Below are 17,384 nucleotides of genomic sequence, written 5' to 3'. Positions count from 1 at the left end.
TTCCAGCAGCACATTGTAAGAAACTCATTGATAGATACCGGAAGCGGTTGTTCGCAGTTATTTTGTCTAAAGATTGTGCTACCAACTATTAGGTTGAGGGTGCAGATACCTTTGTCCGGCCCATTTTGGGAGTTTTGTGTAAAATGATAATGATCCCACCCCCCAATTCTCTTTTGTTTTTTCATTGCACGCAAAATAAATGAAGATATTACTACCTAAGCATTTGTAATTGCACTCATTTTCCGGGATAAAGTGACCACTATCTGACAGACTTGCAGAGGTGCAGCAACGTAAATACACCAACATTTTACCTAGGTGTTTGTCTCGTTAGTCCTTAACTATCAGCTTAAATACGTTCACAATGATGCCATTTCGTCTAACATTTTAGCTAACTTTTCACCTGAACTGTTAGGTCTTAACATTGCATCAGTTAAATTTACATGCACAAGGATACCATTTCCTTACTAACACTTTAACTAGCACTTGACCTCTTAATAATGTATCAATGTTTGAACAAAACAAGTCACCCCGGAATACATTTTGGAGGAGGAATGAGGGCAACTGAGCACTCACATTTGATCTATCAACAATGTCCCTTTAAAATCTGATGTGTCTCCCAAAAACGAACACATAACTAGACCAACTTTCAAATCACTTTTATTGACAGTCCTTTAGAAAACATCTCAAAACAATCGGTTAAAACCTACAAACACAAAAAGTAAATCACCAAACAAGGCATCAGATGAGGAAAAAAAGGGTACACGAGAACAACCGCAAAATGACACGTTATTGATGTATGTTTTACATACAGCTTTTTACAAGAAAAAATGCGAGAACAAAAGCACAGCGCAGGTACCTCTGTATTTCTTAACAATACTTTGTATGTTGCAGCAGGGAAGGCACTGATAAGAAAAACACTGATGCAAGCATTTTGGCCTCTTGGATTTTTTACTAAGGGAGTATCACAGTGGACAAGTATGTAACATCTACTCATGCTAACAAGCTGTTATCCTATGTTAAGCTAGGCTAACCTTAGTGCAGTAGTCAAACCCATTCTGTAGTTGAATTAAGAAAAAAATCCCATGATTAGTTAAATTTTGTCTAATATGATTACTAAAAAACTCAATTAGCCTCATTTCGAAAAGTTCAATAACCAGGTATATGTAAATATTGACTACCAGACTAAGGTCAGGATAGCACAAATCCCACTACTATGGGGATTTTTCCCATTATAAATTTTGTACATTTGTCACGATAACTCTCTTGTTTCAATCTAGTGTGCCTCCCATTTTTGGTTCATATATATTTTTAACGTTCAAAACGTGTTTTGCTAACCTTAGTGTTGTTGTCAATATTGTTCATCAAAAGGGATCTAAAGAAGGACCCTTCAGGAATTCCATTTTATATGAGACAAAGCGCGCTTAAATCAACAAAATTTCAATCAAAATATGCTAATTTTAGCATGCTATTAATACCAGAGTGGTGTCCTGTTATTAAACAGCCTTTTAAATCCACCAATTCAATTTTAGCATTGATTATCTACTTTTTTCATACCAGCCCTTTGCCCATTAGTGCGCATGTGTAACAGAACAACACCCTAGCCATTGGCCATTCCTGAGACTTCACATTCATGAGTAAACAAGCCGCCAACATAGGGGTACCTAGCATGAGACATGATTCTATTTAAATAACACTACATGGAAAACTCCTTAAAAGTGTCTTTAGCGTAATAAACACTGGTTATTGTCTTTTAAATAAACAAAACCACTCCAATTTGCCCTGAAATCCCATGATTCCCTTTACAAAACTCAGTAGAACAAAATGAGAATTCTTCCCTTACTAATCAGACATTTCCTCACCATCCCTTTAATTATCATAAGATTATGAATGTCAGTTCAGAAAATGTGTGTTCCCCAATGAAAAGGAAGGACATGAGTGGGGAGCACACAAGGGAGTACCTGACATTGGTTAACAGCAGCGAGGGAGGGGTCTGGTTGGGTCAAGGGGCGGGGCATGCGGACCACCACGCTTTAGATGGTCTGGTATCCGGCGTGGCTCCTCCTCCTGCCGATGAGGTAAGCCACCAGCACGATGAGGACCAGGCCGGCCAGAGCACTACCGACCACGATGGCTATCAGCATGTCATCTTGGTCGAGCTGGCACTGCTGGGCTAAGACACAAAATGTAGGATTTGTGTAACACTTGAAGGGAAAATAACCCTTCTAAAAAAATTAGCATATTGTGATAAAGTTCATTATTTTTTGTAATGTACTGATAAACATTACACTTTCATACATTTTAGATTTATCACACACAACTGATGTAATTCAAGCCTTTTATTGTTTTAATATTGACGATTTTGGCAAAAAAAGTCGAGATAAACCAAAAATCCTTATCTCAAAAAATTTGCATATTATGAAAAGGTCCTCTAAAGAAGTTACTAACCTAATCATCTGAATCAACGAATTAACTCAAAACCCCTGCGAAAGATTGCTGAGGCTTTTAAAAACTCCCAGCCTGGTTCATTACTCAAAACCGCAATCATGGGCAAGATTGCCGAGCTGACTGCTGTCCAGAAGGCCATCGTTGACACCCTCAAGCAAGAGGCTAAGACACAGAAAGAAATTTCTGAGCGAACAGGCTGTTTGCAGAGTGCTGTATCAAGGAGCCTCAGTGGGAAGTCTGTGTGGCAGTAAACACTGCACAACTAGAAGTGGTGACCGCACCCTGAGAAAGATTGTGGAGAAGGGCCGATTCCAGACCTTGGGGGATCTGCAGAAACAGTGGACTGAGTCTGGAGTAGAAACATCAAGAGCCACCGTGCACAGGCGTGTGCCGGGAATGGGCTACTGGTGCCGCATTCGCCAGGTCAAGCCACTTTTGAACCTGAAACAGTGGCAGAAGCGTCTGACCTGGGCTACAGAAAAGCAGCACTGTACTGTTGCTCAGTGATTACAAGTACTTTTTTCAGATGAAAGCAAATTTTGCATGTCATTCGGAAATCAAGGTGCCAGAGTTTGGAGGAAGACTGGGAAGAAGGAAATGCCAAAATGCCTGAAGTCCAGTGTCAAGTACCCACAGTCAGTGATGGTCTGGGGTGCCATGTCAGCTGCTGGTGTTGGTCTACCGTGTTTTATCAAGGGCAGGGTCAATGCAGCTAGCTATCAGGAGATTTTGGAGCACTTCATGCTTCCATCTGCTGAAAAGCTTTATGGAGATGAAGACAATTTATGAAGATTTAATTTTTCAGCACGACCTGGCACCTGCTCACAGTGCCAAAACCACTGGTAAATGGTTTACTGACCATGGCATTACTGTACTCAATTGGCCTGCCAACTCTCCTGACCGGAACCCCATAGAGAACCTGTGGGATATTGTGGAGAGGAAGTTGCGAGACACCAGACCAAACACTATGGATGAGCTTAAAGGGATCCTCTATTTTTAAGACAAGTAATTCTTAAAAGACAAATGTTAGTATGAGTTATAATAATTTGATATTAAAACCCCCTCTTAATGTTTTTGTTTTAATAAAGTTTTTAAAATTACTTTAAGTGATAGGTCGCCATTCTTGTTACGTCGCAGTGTGTGACATCACTGGTCCCGTTGCTGAAATTCCAGCGTGTCACTCATTAGCTTTCTCAACATGTCGTCAGTTCTACCCTTCCTATTTGAACCAGATCTGAAAAAAAGTGAGAGCAGGACAGCACTGTCGGTCGTTCACAAGACGAGCTTCAGGGAAAAATGCGTGCAGCAAATACCTGATAAGACAAAAGTTGGGCAAAACTGGTGATGCGAGACAGTCCTGTTGGGAACTCCGGTTGGGAGCAAGAGTGTATGCTGTTGGGATTCGGGAACTCCGGTTTTATTAGCAGATATTCAAGGTAAGCATATTGTTTTCAAACTTATCCCAATAGAATTATGTAGACTGTTAGCATCCAGAGCTGTTGTGTGCTTTACATACAGTACAGGCCAAAGAGCACACCTTGTGTAATCCATGTCTTGTACATTGTAAAGCGTGGTAGCTAGGATACGTGTATAAAAGTACCAAAAAGGGGAGAAGCTTCCACTCATGCACATTTATTCACAAAAAATAATATTTCCACCTTGACCACTCTTCACTCGGGAGCTCAGCAGTACGCAAACACGCGTTCCCTGACGAACTCCAACATTGTTGTAAGGTCCACGTCAGAGTCACTGTCGTCACTGTAGCGTGCCATAGTGCTTTAATTATTTAGTATGATTTGGGGGAAAACTCCCACAAAGAATAGTCAACAAAATAGAAAGCAATAGTAAAACCAAATCCGCGTTTTTTACTCACTCTAAGATCCAGGAATTAGACCGATCCCATGGCAATGTTGCGGCATTGATCAGGCCGTCAATTCCACAAAATAGACTGATCCGAAAAGCCGCTGTGGGACCAACGAATCAAAAAAATGGACAGATCCGAAACCAATATTGCAGACATGGTGGGACCGTCGGATCCAGAAAATAAACTGATCCCTTACTTTACTGAGGATCCAGGAAAAATGTTCGGGCGCCAGTTGTAACGTGTGGTGGGTAGGATACGTGCATACAGGGACCAAAAAGGGGGAGAAGCTTTCACTTATGCACATTTATTCACTAAAAATAATAATTCCACCTTGACCACTCACTTCATCCCCTTGTTTCCATTTGACTGGAAATTGCATCCAAAAGCAGCACATTGTGGCATTTTACTTCGCGAGTTTAGGCAGCAATAAGCAATTGTTGAACACGCTACACATTTGTAAAGATCCCAATGACATCATCACTGCGAGCCCGCAAACCATGGCGCCAACTAACTCTCAAAATATGTAGTAAATATTATAAAATATTGCCATTGATTTAACATTTTATGTGTTTCTAACAACATATTTTAGTACAAGACAACAATTGTGGTTAGAGCCTACATGTATTTAGGTTAGAGGATCACTTTAAGGCTGCTATCGAAGCATTCTGGACCTCCATAACACCTCAGCAGTGTCACAGGCTGATTTGCCTCCATGCCATGCCATATTGAAGCAGTCATTTCTGCAAAAGGATTCCCGACCAAGTATTGAGTGCATAGCTGATATAATTCAATGAAGGTTGACTTTTTTTTTGCATTAAAAAATAAAACACTTTTGTTCAGATGAATATGCTAATTTTTTTAGATGGTGATTTTTTGTTTTTTCTTGACTTTTTTGCCAAAATCGTCAATATTAAAACAATAAAAGGCTTGAACTACTTCAGTTGTATGTAATGAATCTAAAATATATGAAAATCTAATGTTTATCAGTACATTACAGAAAATAATGAACTTTATCACAATATGCCAATTTTTTGAAAGGGACTAGTAGTCATTAGCAAATTGGATTTACCTGTGGCAAACTGGTTCCGGGTAAGGTTAAAGGGCTGCAACTGCACCTGGAAGGTGTTGATAGACAAATCCTTGACCACGGGGAGCGTCTGCTCCTCACGACACATGTAGGAGTAGCCCAGCGTTGCGCCGAGGTAGTGCAGGCTGCTGTTACGTGCCGAAAAGGGTTCTGAAAGTTGATGAAAAAAATCAATACTAAATACATTATAAAACGAAAGTGAAATGTTTCTGTGGCAATAGCTTATTCAAATATCTATCGGCATTATCACAACAGACATTGGGAAAATTCACACTTCGCTACCATTGACGGCAATAGATGTCCAATCTAATTTAACTGAAGGCTGACAATGATCGAACGATAGCAGTGAAACATGACTATGCCAGCCTTGCAGTTGAAATGGATTTGATGTGCAAAACTGTCAGTGAACAAGGGCAATAGAATCCAGAGGTATGTTTAAAAAATTTTAAAAAACATGCATCCGCAGAAAAAAAGAAAATATTAAAACATAGTTTTCATTTGCAAACCTATTTTGTGCTTCACAACAGAGTTACCCATTTCCAAAAAATGATTTTTTTCGTTTCATTGAAACCACCGTACCAATACAGATAGTCCCGGGGTACGACGACGTTTTGTCTCCACTTTTTTTTTTTTTTTTGGCGCAAATCAGTAGCCCGTTTCAGACTTGTATCCTGCTAAATTCCCATACAATGTGATGCATGATGTACCCGGGTCATGGCTTTCAGACATACAGTGAAGAAAATAAGTATTTGAATACCCTGCTGTTTTGCAAATTCTCCTACTTAGAAATCCTGGAGGGGTCTGAAATTTTCATCGTAGGTTCCCTCTCATACTTTCAACCATTGTTTTTTGTTGTTGTTGTTTGTTTTGTTTTATGTAGCAGCTTCAAAGCAGAGTGTTGTTCTGTTGACCACATTAGTCTCGTAGAATAAAATAGCCCTTTATTGTCATAATTAGTGGTGGGAATCTTTGGGCACCTAACGATTCGATTACGATTCAGAGGCTTCGATTCAATTATAAATTGATTATTGATAACGACCCCCCCAAAGATATTAGCTGCTTTTAATGTTTCGTACATTAGTTACAAAAATTGTACAAAAAGCCTCTCAGGCTTAAATAAACGACTATTTCAGTATTAAGGTAACAGTTCAAAACAGTAAATTAAATACGCAAGTCCCCATTCTGTATCAGCAGCTTTAAACCACATTTAATTAATTTAATGTTGTGCATCAACTGTTAAAGTTGTTAAAATTGCTCCCGATATTCCCCAATGTCCCTTCTGTCTACTTTCGACATGTGAAAGTTTTAAAACCGTTTCATCATTTAAAGATAGATTCCAAGTCAAGATTTTGCCCATTTAGGAGTATTTTGGATAAAAAGTTAATTAGGTCAGCTTGGAAGCTTCACTAAAACAGCCTTCTACGGAAGTCTACTGCTTTAAGATGGATCCCCCCCAAAAAATCTATTGGTTGTAATTTGCATTGTACTAACTGTACTGGATCACACAAGAAGTTATTTCTAAAATGTCCCAAATCACCTGAAATATAATGTTTTCTGTAACCCCTTGATATAATTTTAATAGCTGATGATGAGGGGGCACCCCAATATTTTGACCAGAAAACCAAGGGCGTAGGTTTTCTCTCGACATTGGAAGGGACGTTATAACAGCATTACCTGCACGTACACTTTTTGCTGGGGATGGGACATTAATAAGACCAAACAGATTTTTGAATGCGGGTCAGGGCTACATTTCTTATGAATATGAACCTATTTAATTGACAGGCCAAATGATCAATGCAGAAAAATATGAGTATTGACTTAATACTGACTTTCATGTGTATTGGTTGAGATGATACATTCAATTCAAACTTTTTGTTTTGAAAAAACAATATAAAAAAAAAACATTCTGAAGTGCACTTACTGAGAAAAAAAAATCAGATATCCAAAGGACGGTCTACATCTGAGGCATGAGGCATACTAGACTACCCCAAGACTCGGACCAAACTACGCTCATGAAATTCTGATGTGTGATTTTATTTCACAGATTTTTTTTTCTTCCATGTCCAGTGTTTCCCACTAATGGACGAGACTGTGGCGGCCCGCCACAGTCTCGTTTGGGCCCGCCACAGTCTCGCATTATTACATAGGGTAACGTAGCTGTACTCAGCAACGCATTTTACATACATGTACCGTAGCTGAGAGCTATAACATTAGCCTAGCTAATGAAATATTTCAAATATATCGTTGTTATGGTTCTTCTTGGGGGGAAAAAATAATGAAAAAAAAAAAAAATTCGCCGTGGCATGACATGGTGTGGCTGTCCGACTCCGATGCAGCCCACCACCACAGTTTCAAAAAATCCTATGGTCAGAGACCCTCCCACCACAGTCTCCTAAAATCCTGTGGGAAACACTGATGTCAGTTCACGTTCGTGTCAGTGTCCCCCTGAAGTGGACCCATTCTTGGACAGGTCCTCGTCATTTTCAATAAAGGGACTTGCACTGTGAAGTAGAGGCGTGCGAAATTTCCGATTCTTAGATTATTCGCGATTCGGCCGTGGAAGATTCGAGAACGATTCACAAGCTTCCGATTATTGAATTATACCAGGTAAAACGGAAGTAAAATACAGTCAGCGCAGTCTTTGGGACCCAATGAGGAACGGACCGAGAGTAAATATCATGTTCTACTCATGCCGCTAGATAAAAAAAAAAAACAATCATACCTGACTGCAGCCGACAGCCGCTACAAACAACGCCCAGTTGCTAGTTGCTACAAACATACGGCTACAGTAGATATCATATATATGTAGAACTAGATGCAAAAAGACAAGACGAAGGTTGTGTTAGAACATGTATTATTGAACCGAGATGCGAAACGACAGACTTTCCGACGTTAGTAAACAGCCGCCATCTTAAAACAGTACTAAAGCAGTGACTTCTCTACAAGGCTCTGTTGTAGCGAACCTAATGAACTTTTTATCTAAAATACTCCTAAATCGGCAGAATCTTGTCTTAAATCTTTAAACGATGAAATAGTTTTAAAACTTTGCCAAAAGTAGACAGTAGGGAAATTATGGAATAACGGGATCAATTTTAACAACTGTAACAGTTGATTCACAACATTAAATTAATTGAATGCAGTTTAAAGCTGCTGATACAGAATGGGGACTGGAATATTTTATTTACTGTTATTTTTGTATATTTGTTTACTGTTATATGCTAACTTGATACTGAAATAGTAGTTTGGTTTAGCCTGAGAGGATTTTTGAACAATTTTGGAACTAATGTACAAAACATTTATTTTAAAAAAATAAAATAAAAAATAAAAAAAAGGGGAGGGGGGTGCATCAATAATCGTTTCATAATCGAATCTGAGCCTCTGAATCGTAATCGAATCGTTAGGTGCCCAAAGATTCCCAGCTCTACTGTGAAGCCACCACATTGCACTACTGTAATGCACATAATACAAACAATGATCCGAATGAGGGACAGCTAACTCAATTTTGTTGCTCCTTGAGGAGGCTGGCCTGACCGCAGTCATTTTGCAGGTTAACAAGTTCACGCAGTTTATGTTATGCTAACGCCGATGCAGGTCTGGCTTACTTTAGCAAAATTAATGGTGTTTCCCCCAATTCCACAACATTGGCGTCTTTTTACATCACTTACAGTGATAATAGGGTCCATTCTATCCTTACAACATATGGGAAGAATCTAAATGACCTCTATCACTGAAGTCCTTATATAATGCAAAAAAGGTTGCTTAAAAGTTGGTGGGGACAATTTAAGCATCCTTAAAAGTTGCAAGTGTTATGTCCCTACCGTTTCTATGCAAACCTACGCCCTTGCAGAAAACTCACCTTTCATGTCCGGCCAGGCAGCTGAGAGAGAGATTTCACTCACAAAGTATTTACTGGTTGTCTCGTTCTGGAGGGGAAGGCACATCAAGTTAAAGAACTTCAAGTATTTGCTGCCATCTTGTGGCTGTTTTACAAAGTACAAAAATTACAAAAGAAACGTACCAAAGTGAAGACAAAGGTCAGATTAGTTTTAATGGCATCTGCAGATAGTTGCAGCGTGGCGTTATTCTTGAGACATGACCCAGAGGCCTTGGTGTCATTGGGCTCCAGGTTGACCACATTCTGCACCGTCTGAACATGTAGGAATAACAAAAAAAAAAAAAAAGTATTTTAGACAGGGAGCCAAACAAGTTTTGATTCTTTTGCCAAGACCTTGTTTGAAGAGGCGGTGAAGCTGATGTTGAGTTGGAGGCCCATGCACGCCATCAAGCACACGCTGCCATTTGTGCCGGTCAGCTGGTATTGCCCTCTCTCCGGTTTGCCAGGATTCTTGTGCGGTTCGGTGGTGGGCGGCGCCACGGTAGTCAAACTCTGGCGCACGGCTAATGCGGCTTCAACCACTGGAAGAGTATGAGGAAAATGCATGTTTTATTTTCACATTACTTATGTCAGAATATTGCAGGTAACATTTACAGTTATATTTCATTTTATGTCAAGTTTGCAATAGAGTGAAAAAACACTTCACTGGAGAGCGATTGTTTATTTTTGAAAGTACACTGTAATTAGCCAAGTTGTAATGGGTAGGCAACCGTTTTAAAAATATTTCAGCTGTCAACTATACTCCAGTTATGGGCAAATGCAACATTTTGATCTTATTTTTAATTTAAAAATATGAACAGAAAATTGAAAAAATGGCAAACATTCTCGTCTGGAAAAAAAATTCCCTGATTATGCACAGTAAATAATGTGAATCTCCCATTTCCAGTCCATATGGATTTGATGTCTATCTCCACGCTATAGAATATTGACGTTTTTTTTAAATTATTTTAAAAATAAAATAAAAATAATTTAATGTTAAATTTAAAAAAGGAAAAATGCAAGGATTTTTTAAAAAACTAAAAATAGTAGCAAATACAATAAAACAAATAGGGTAATCATTCCCTTACTTCTTTAATATTAACAACAAAGATTATGATGCTAGCCCTCACAGTCCAAATGTATTGGATGTCTCGCGCCACCAATAGCAGAGAATGAGTTAACATTTGGCATACAAGTGTGGCCTACATGAACCAAAATCAGATGTCATACATATATGGACGCCTGATTTCAATTTTATTTATAAGCATTTATGGGTCTTTATTATTCATGAATAAATTTATAGACGAAAATATTAAATCTAATACAATTAATGGATATGAAACAATGAGATTAGAGCTGAAACAAGTACTCGAGCAACTTGAGTTTAAAAACTGATCCGAGTAATTTTATTCACCTCGAGTAATCGTTTAATTTTGACAGCTCTAAGCACCACGTTTTGCTCGGACTACTTTTAATGCGGGACAACGCGCTGATGTCACGTGCGTGGAGGAAGTAGCAAGGAAAAAAAAAAAAAAAAAAAAAATTACCGCAGCCGACAGCCGCTACAAACGACGCAGACGTTGCTAAAAACTAGCCCGCATGATGCTACGACGGTAGCAGGTAGCATCTGATGAGTCTCATAGATATCACATGTATGTTGTTGAACTAGATGCGAAATGACAGAGTCAGCGGAGTTAGTAAACAGTCGCCATCTTAAAGCAGTAGTGTGCTAAGCGCTAATAAAGAGCACTAAGCGCTAATAAATAAGATTAATGTTGCTGTCACTCGCTCACGTAACGTTAGCCCTGCGGATGGCTAGGTTTCTATTAATTATGACGACTGTCGATGCGTGGCTAACTTGTCTTACAGGCTTTAACATAACATAGTGCTGTGGAGTGAAGAGGGTGTAAAATAAAAACTTAATGATGCTAACTATTAGGGGTGTAAGGGTACACAAAAATCTCGGTTCGGTACGTACCTCGGTTTTGAGGTCACGGTTCAATCATTTTCGGTACAGTAAGAAAAGAAAATGCAAAATATAAGTGTGCTAGTTGTTTATTACACACTTTTTTGCTTTCAACAATAGGAACAGTAGCTTATACAACGCAATAATTCTGCTCAAAAAGTAGCGGGTATTTAAAGATAATAATCCAACAACAATTTGCCTTTCAGATGCGTATTGGTCAGCTTTCTTTCTGAAAGAAAGGAGAAGGTTCCTACTTGTTTTGTTGTGGTAGGAAGGTTTTGTATTGAACACAGGGCCATGTTGGTTATTATTATAGCAGAGAAGACAGCAGTAAATCAAAAAAGACAAGTCAACCGTGCCCCGATCTACCACTAAAGAGATCTGATGGACTCAAAAAGTGAGTTACGATTGCGTATTAGTTTGAAAATCGACTGGATCCACCGTATTTTTACACGAGTGACTTCCGGTCTGCTAGCTAGTAGTATTGACGCAGGAGGGCCGCGTCTCGCTTCAAATAATAAACTGCTTTTCTTTTCGCGTGCATCGCGTTGAGCCGCTTCTGGGACGAGTCTTACACGCGGCCGCACTGCGACTGGTTTGCATTGGCTGATTGACTTGAACGGCCGGTCCGAATCAGATCTAGGCCTGTTTGGACTGGGCCACAATGACACACCTGACAGGTTGTCAACGACGGAGTCATCCAGCATAAGCCCTTTTCACACACATTATCCAGGGAAATTTCCGTGTAAAGTGACAAGGGATTTACTCTCGTCATTGCTTTCACCCATGTAGAGATGTCTCGAGAATGACGCGGGTTGGACACTTTCACACACTTGTCCCGTGTTGCTCACTGGCGCTCTCTGTGCGGGGAGGGCTGCTGGCGCAATTTTATAACCTGGACATTATGTCATTTTTGGTTGGCATCGGCTGTCACAATGTTGGTTTTGTTCTGGAGTGAGCATTCCCGACGTCGCAACTGCAGCCAATTCAAGCTCATCAAGACTGTATTTAAGCCCCAGCGATCCAGAGAAGGGTGGAAGGAACAATCCCGCTGGCTTTGTTTTGTTGTCTTATCGTCTCTCTGCCCAACTACTGTCGACCTACTGTCACGGAACCATTGTGTTTTTCCCCCTTTTCTGCGATCGAATGTTTTTTTGTATTTAATAAACCCTTGGTGTGTGAATGTGTGCGTGAAAGGGTAAATGTGTGCTAATGTAAAGCGCTTTTGGCATGGTAACCATGTAGCTAAATGCGCTATACAAGTACTCTCCATTTACCACTTTAACGCATCCCTCCATCGTTTTCTGCTTTGAAGTACAACCTTGTTTCCGCAGTAGCGAACCCTAACATCGGTAACAAAATAAACCACACATTTTCAAATATGGACGATGGATTTTCTTCCTTGGCTCTACGATCGTGTAGCAATTTAATGTCATTGGGTTTTCAGTTTAATTTAGCTATTTCCAGCTGGCTATGTTGATAATAGCGACCTTTGTTTACCGCTTTGTCTCACTGCGAAGAGGGAGGAAGTGACGATCGGCCCGCCATTATATTTACGTCATCAGCCATCGTGCTGAGACCTGGGAATTTAAGGCCTGCTTTCACGCACACCGCTTCCCAAGCAAGTCCCAGACACTAAGGGGGCAGAAATACTAAGGGGCAGTTTACATGATGACTGCGACACAAAGACGCAATGACTGTGTTGCAGAGTGGCCTCGCGTGTGATGTCGGCGAAGACGAAAAATTCTGAATCCTACCTCCAAAGTGGAAGCCATTGTTCGAATGGAGATGGGCCAATATAAATGCAAATGTGAAATTTTTCGTATTCTCGGGGAATCACCATGTAAACGGCCCCTAAGACAAGACCTGTGAAATGTCTGCGTAATCTCAGTGTCCGTCGACCCGGGAAATTGCTTTCACATACAACTGCTGCACGGTTAAATCCCGCAATATTCCCGGTGTTTCGGAGTGTGTGAAAGGGGCTATAGAGTGACGACATGGACAGTCATAAACCATTTGAGCTATTCAGAATGAGAAGCATCATCTGATACTAAACTACCTTCTAGAGGTGTGCAAAATTTCAGATTCTTAGATTATTCACGATTCGGCCGTGGAAGATTCGAGAACGATTCACAAACATCCAAATTCCGATTATTGAAATATGCCAAGTAAAGCAGAAGTACAACACACTCAGTGCGCCGCGCGGTCTTCGGGACACAATTAGGGACGCAGCGAGAGTAGCTAAACATTATGCTTCTCATTACCCGGCCCCTCGGGTAACGCCAATGGTCAACTCCTGGCTCTAGCTCAACTCATGCCACGAGATAAAAAAAACACAACAACAGACCTGACTGCTGCCGAAAAGCTGCTACAAAGTACATCCACTAGTGATGGGTCCAGTGATACAAATGCGCCGGCGCGCGCACCGAGCTCATGGCGGAACCCCTGCATGGGTGCGCGTATCGCTACAAGAAAATCACGTGACCGATGCATGAACTCATTGAACTGTGTCGACACAGTCATGACGCGGCAAACTGGTTCAAAAGGAAGCGCGTCTGTCAACGCGATGGAGCTGCTGAAACAATCCACATCTCACGGTTACTTCCTCGTTTTCTACATGCTGTGGAAATGGACGTAAGACAGGGAAACGCACTTGTCATCTTCCATTCAAAATACAATTAATTTTAAGGTAAATCTTAGTTTATAAGTGTGACGGGTGCACGTTGGTCCGTCGTTTGCGCTGAATTGCCTTCAAGAAGACACTTCAACATGTGACCTGCTAGCTTAATGGTCATAGCAAACACCATTCGTCCCTTACGCGTCGTGCGCGTGGGTTCGAGTCCTGGTCAGGTCGTGTTGACTGAAGCGCAGCGCGGTTTCAAAACTTTGGATTTTACTATTAAAGTTATTTTTCTGCAGATGAAATGTGACATTTGTACTTTGTATATGGCTAACCTGTCATATACAAACAGTTGCCACCTCCTCAATGCTGAAGCATTATTGGGCAAAGCATGAGAATGAAGTTTCTGATAATCCCAAAATAAACACGGGTATAGAGCCATTCCTTTACTTTCCCACAGTCACTTTTTATGTAATTTATTAGAAATCTGTAATTAAGCTATAATTTATTTTTTATCCACTTCAATTTCTTACTGATGGGCTATGGTAGCACTTAGATGACGAAGTGGAGAGTCAAGGAGGCAATGCAACTGTAGATGAAATTGCAAAAGTGCACCGATGCATGGCTGAGCCGAACATGGCACGCAATGCCAATTTTCTTCAATACTGGAGGAGCCAATGGACATCTTATCCAAACCTCTTTCAACTGGAAATTCTATTGCATGCTGGCATCGTTGGTTCCATGCGAGTGTGTTGTCCACAGCAGGCTTGTTTAAAAAAAAAAAAAAAAAGTAACCAACTAAATTTTAAACATAAAAAAAAACTAGGTTTTTGAATAAAATTTTATCAGAACAAAAAGTCCACAGGCATTCCTTATTCACCCATTCATTATTACTTACATTTTCACATTATAATATATGTTCACATAATTTAAAGATATGGAATAATGCGATATGAATGCAAAGACTTAAATGATTTGATTTTACATGCTATGTCATCAATTCCGTGTCAGTCTGTCAAGTGGGTTGCCTGTAGGGATTTTTTATGTCCAGCAGGTGTCAGTATTCAATGACACAGTATCCACACTGTGTCAACACAATGTGTCACTGTGTTGACACGCTTCATGAGGTCTCACGGACCCATCACTAACATCCACATAATGTTACGGTAGATATCATTTATATAGGACTAGATGCAATATAGAGTCGGTATCGTTAGCAACACATCTACAAAAAGCTAGATGCGGGCGTTAGTAAATGGCCGCCATCTTAAAGCAGTACACTTCCCTGCAAGGCTGTTGTAGCGAACCTTCCAAGCGAACCTAATTAACTTTTTATCTAAAATACTCCTAAATCGGTAAAATATTGACTTGAATCTATCTTTAAAATAATTTTAAAGCTTTCACATGTTGAAAGTAGACAAAAGAGAAATTATGGAATAACAGGAGCGATTTTAACAACTTTAACGGTTGATTCACAACATTAAATTAATTGAAAGTAGTTTAAATCTGCTGGTACAGAATGGGGACTGGAGTTTTTTATTTACTGTTATTTTAGTATATTTGTTTACTGCTATATGTTAACTCGATACTGAAATAGTAGTTTGGTTTAGCCTGAGAGTATTTTTGAACAATTTTGGAACTAATGTACAAAACATTAAAAAAAAAAAAATAAATAAAAAAGGGAGGGGTGTGCATCAATAATCGTTTTATAATCGAATCGGAGCCTCTGAATCGTAATCGAATCGTTAGGTGCCCAAAGATTCCCAGCTCTACTACCTTCTGTACGTGATTTCAATCAGTCTCGCAAGTCAGATTTCTGTGGTTTGTGACCGTTCTGACCACAAAAAAGTGATTCAGTTTCAATTTGAATGGGCTAAAAATCTGATTTTGGCTGCCAGCCTGAACGCATGCTTAGATTAGTTAACTTAGACAATTAAGAAGTCAATTATTATAAAATATGAAGACATGATTACAATAAAATAGACAATAATTGTACTGGTTTGTGATATCACAGACCGTTTTCTCCTTTTGATACCTCGCATCATAGCCATGGAAAAAAAACAATTCGTGATGATGAATAAGGAATTCTAAAACACGACACGCTAATACAACCTAGCCAGTTTAGTTTTAAATTTGTAACGTATTAGTGGTACGAGTTGAAAAAACAAGCTAGCAATGCACGCTAAAGGCAGGTAAAACAACATATAGTGAAGTACAGTAGTTAGTGTCAAGTGCTGTACGTTTGTGACCTTCCATTCTTGCGTGACATCGCTGTTTTGTTTTTGTAAGCCGTTTTGTTTACCTCGGTTAAATCAATACTTACATAAAATAAGATGGAGGGTAAATGTGAGGAACCGTATCGGGACAGCGCCGGTGGTCTTCATGTTTGTCTCCAAGTCTATGCCGGTCAAGTTGCGGTCGAAAAATTAGCTCGACAGTAAACAACTTGAGCTAACCAAGCTAGTAAGCTAGCTGTCCCGATGCTGACTTAAGCAGCAAATCTAGAGCAGAGGGAAGCGGTTAAAAGACTTTGGCGGCTGATTGCGAAGCGACAAAATTCTGTTGCTGCTTCCAAAAAGTCCAGTAGTGAGGAATAAGTGACGTTTTCACGGCTGTGTAGGGACTTTCTAGTTCAGTGCAACGCCACCAAAGACTGACGAAAGGATCATGTGACTGACGTATTATGAAACGCCTTGAAGTCACGTGATATGAAATGCCGAATTCTTATTTGACGAATAACGTGTCAGTCAGCAAAACTTATTGTGGGTGGGTGGTTTGTTTTTTAAGTGGCAGTCACTTAACTCATTAGCTGCCATTGACGACAATTGACGTCCAATCCAATGGCAGCCGGCAAGTTAATTTTGTTTTTAATTAGCATTTTGTTAATTTATAATTGGATTTATTAATAAAAACACAAAAATAATTACTAATAATAAAAACGTAGACTATTTTAGGCCACACAATTTTAAACCAAATAAATTTTGACCCTTTGATGCCTAATGTTGTGAATTATAGACATTCCAGATCAAAACAGCTTCAATGCTTTTTTACCATAGATGTTATTGTCGCTAATTTGCACAATTCATAAAACTATATTAATTCTATTATTCCTTTAATATAATGTTATTTATGAATTATTCTATTTAGGGATGCAGCTATCGATTATTTTAGTAGTAGATTAATCAATAAACTAGTTAGTTCGAATAATCGAGTAATCGGATAAGGAACATAAAAAATTTAAATACCTGAGTTGAGCCTCAAACGGTACAAGAAAATAAATAAATGAGGATTTATGTACAACAAAAGAACAATTAGCTAACTTACATAGCATTTAAGCAAACACTTTTGCTAACTTTTTTTTTATTTTTTATTTTTATAATGCTCCGAACAAATGAGACATATATTCCCACAATAAAATGGCTAAATATATCTATAAACCAAATCACGAATGAATGGGGAAAAAACCATTAGTTCAAACAAAAACTTAGCTTATGTTGGTCTTAACAGGGAGCAGCTGGATTCAGCCAC

General features: G+C 39.4%; 1 protein-coding gene across 1 annotated transcript; it reads right to left on the bottom strand.

Annotated features, from left to right (window-relative positions):
• Positions 1–640: 640 nt before the first annotated feature.
• Positions 641–16,542, bottom strand: lamp1b (lysosomal associated membrane protein 1b). Its single transcript, XM_057853004.1, has 6 exons — positions 16,180–16,542; positions 9,625–9,812; positions 9,415–9,543; positions 9,253–9,319; positions 5,379–5,546; positions 641–2,170 (listed from the first exon to the last, which is right to left on the bottom strand). Exons 1-6 carry the CDS (start codon positions 16,238–16,240, stop codon positions 2,031–2,033), a joined length of 753 nt encoding a protein of 250 aa, XP_057708987.1. The 5' UTR covers positions 16,241–16,542; the 3' UTR covers positions 641–2,030.
• Between the last annotated feature and the right edge of the window lie 842 nt (positions 16,543–17,384).

The sequence above is a fragment of the Corythoichthys intestinalis genome, chromosome 12 (genome assembly GCF_030265065.1).
Source record: "Corythoichthys intestinalis isolate RoL2023-P3 chromosome 12, ASM3026506v1, whole genome shotgun sequence".
In the NCBI taxonomy this organism is placed as follows: Eukaryota; Metazoa; Chordata; class Actinopteri; order Syngnathiformes; family Syngnathidae; genus Corythoichthys; species Corythoichthys intestinalis.
Note: the sequence above shows the minus strand (reverse complement) of the source record. Positions and strands in the feature narration are given on the sequence as shown.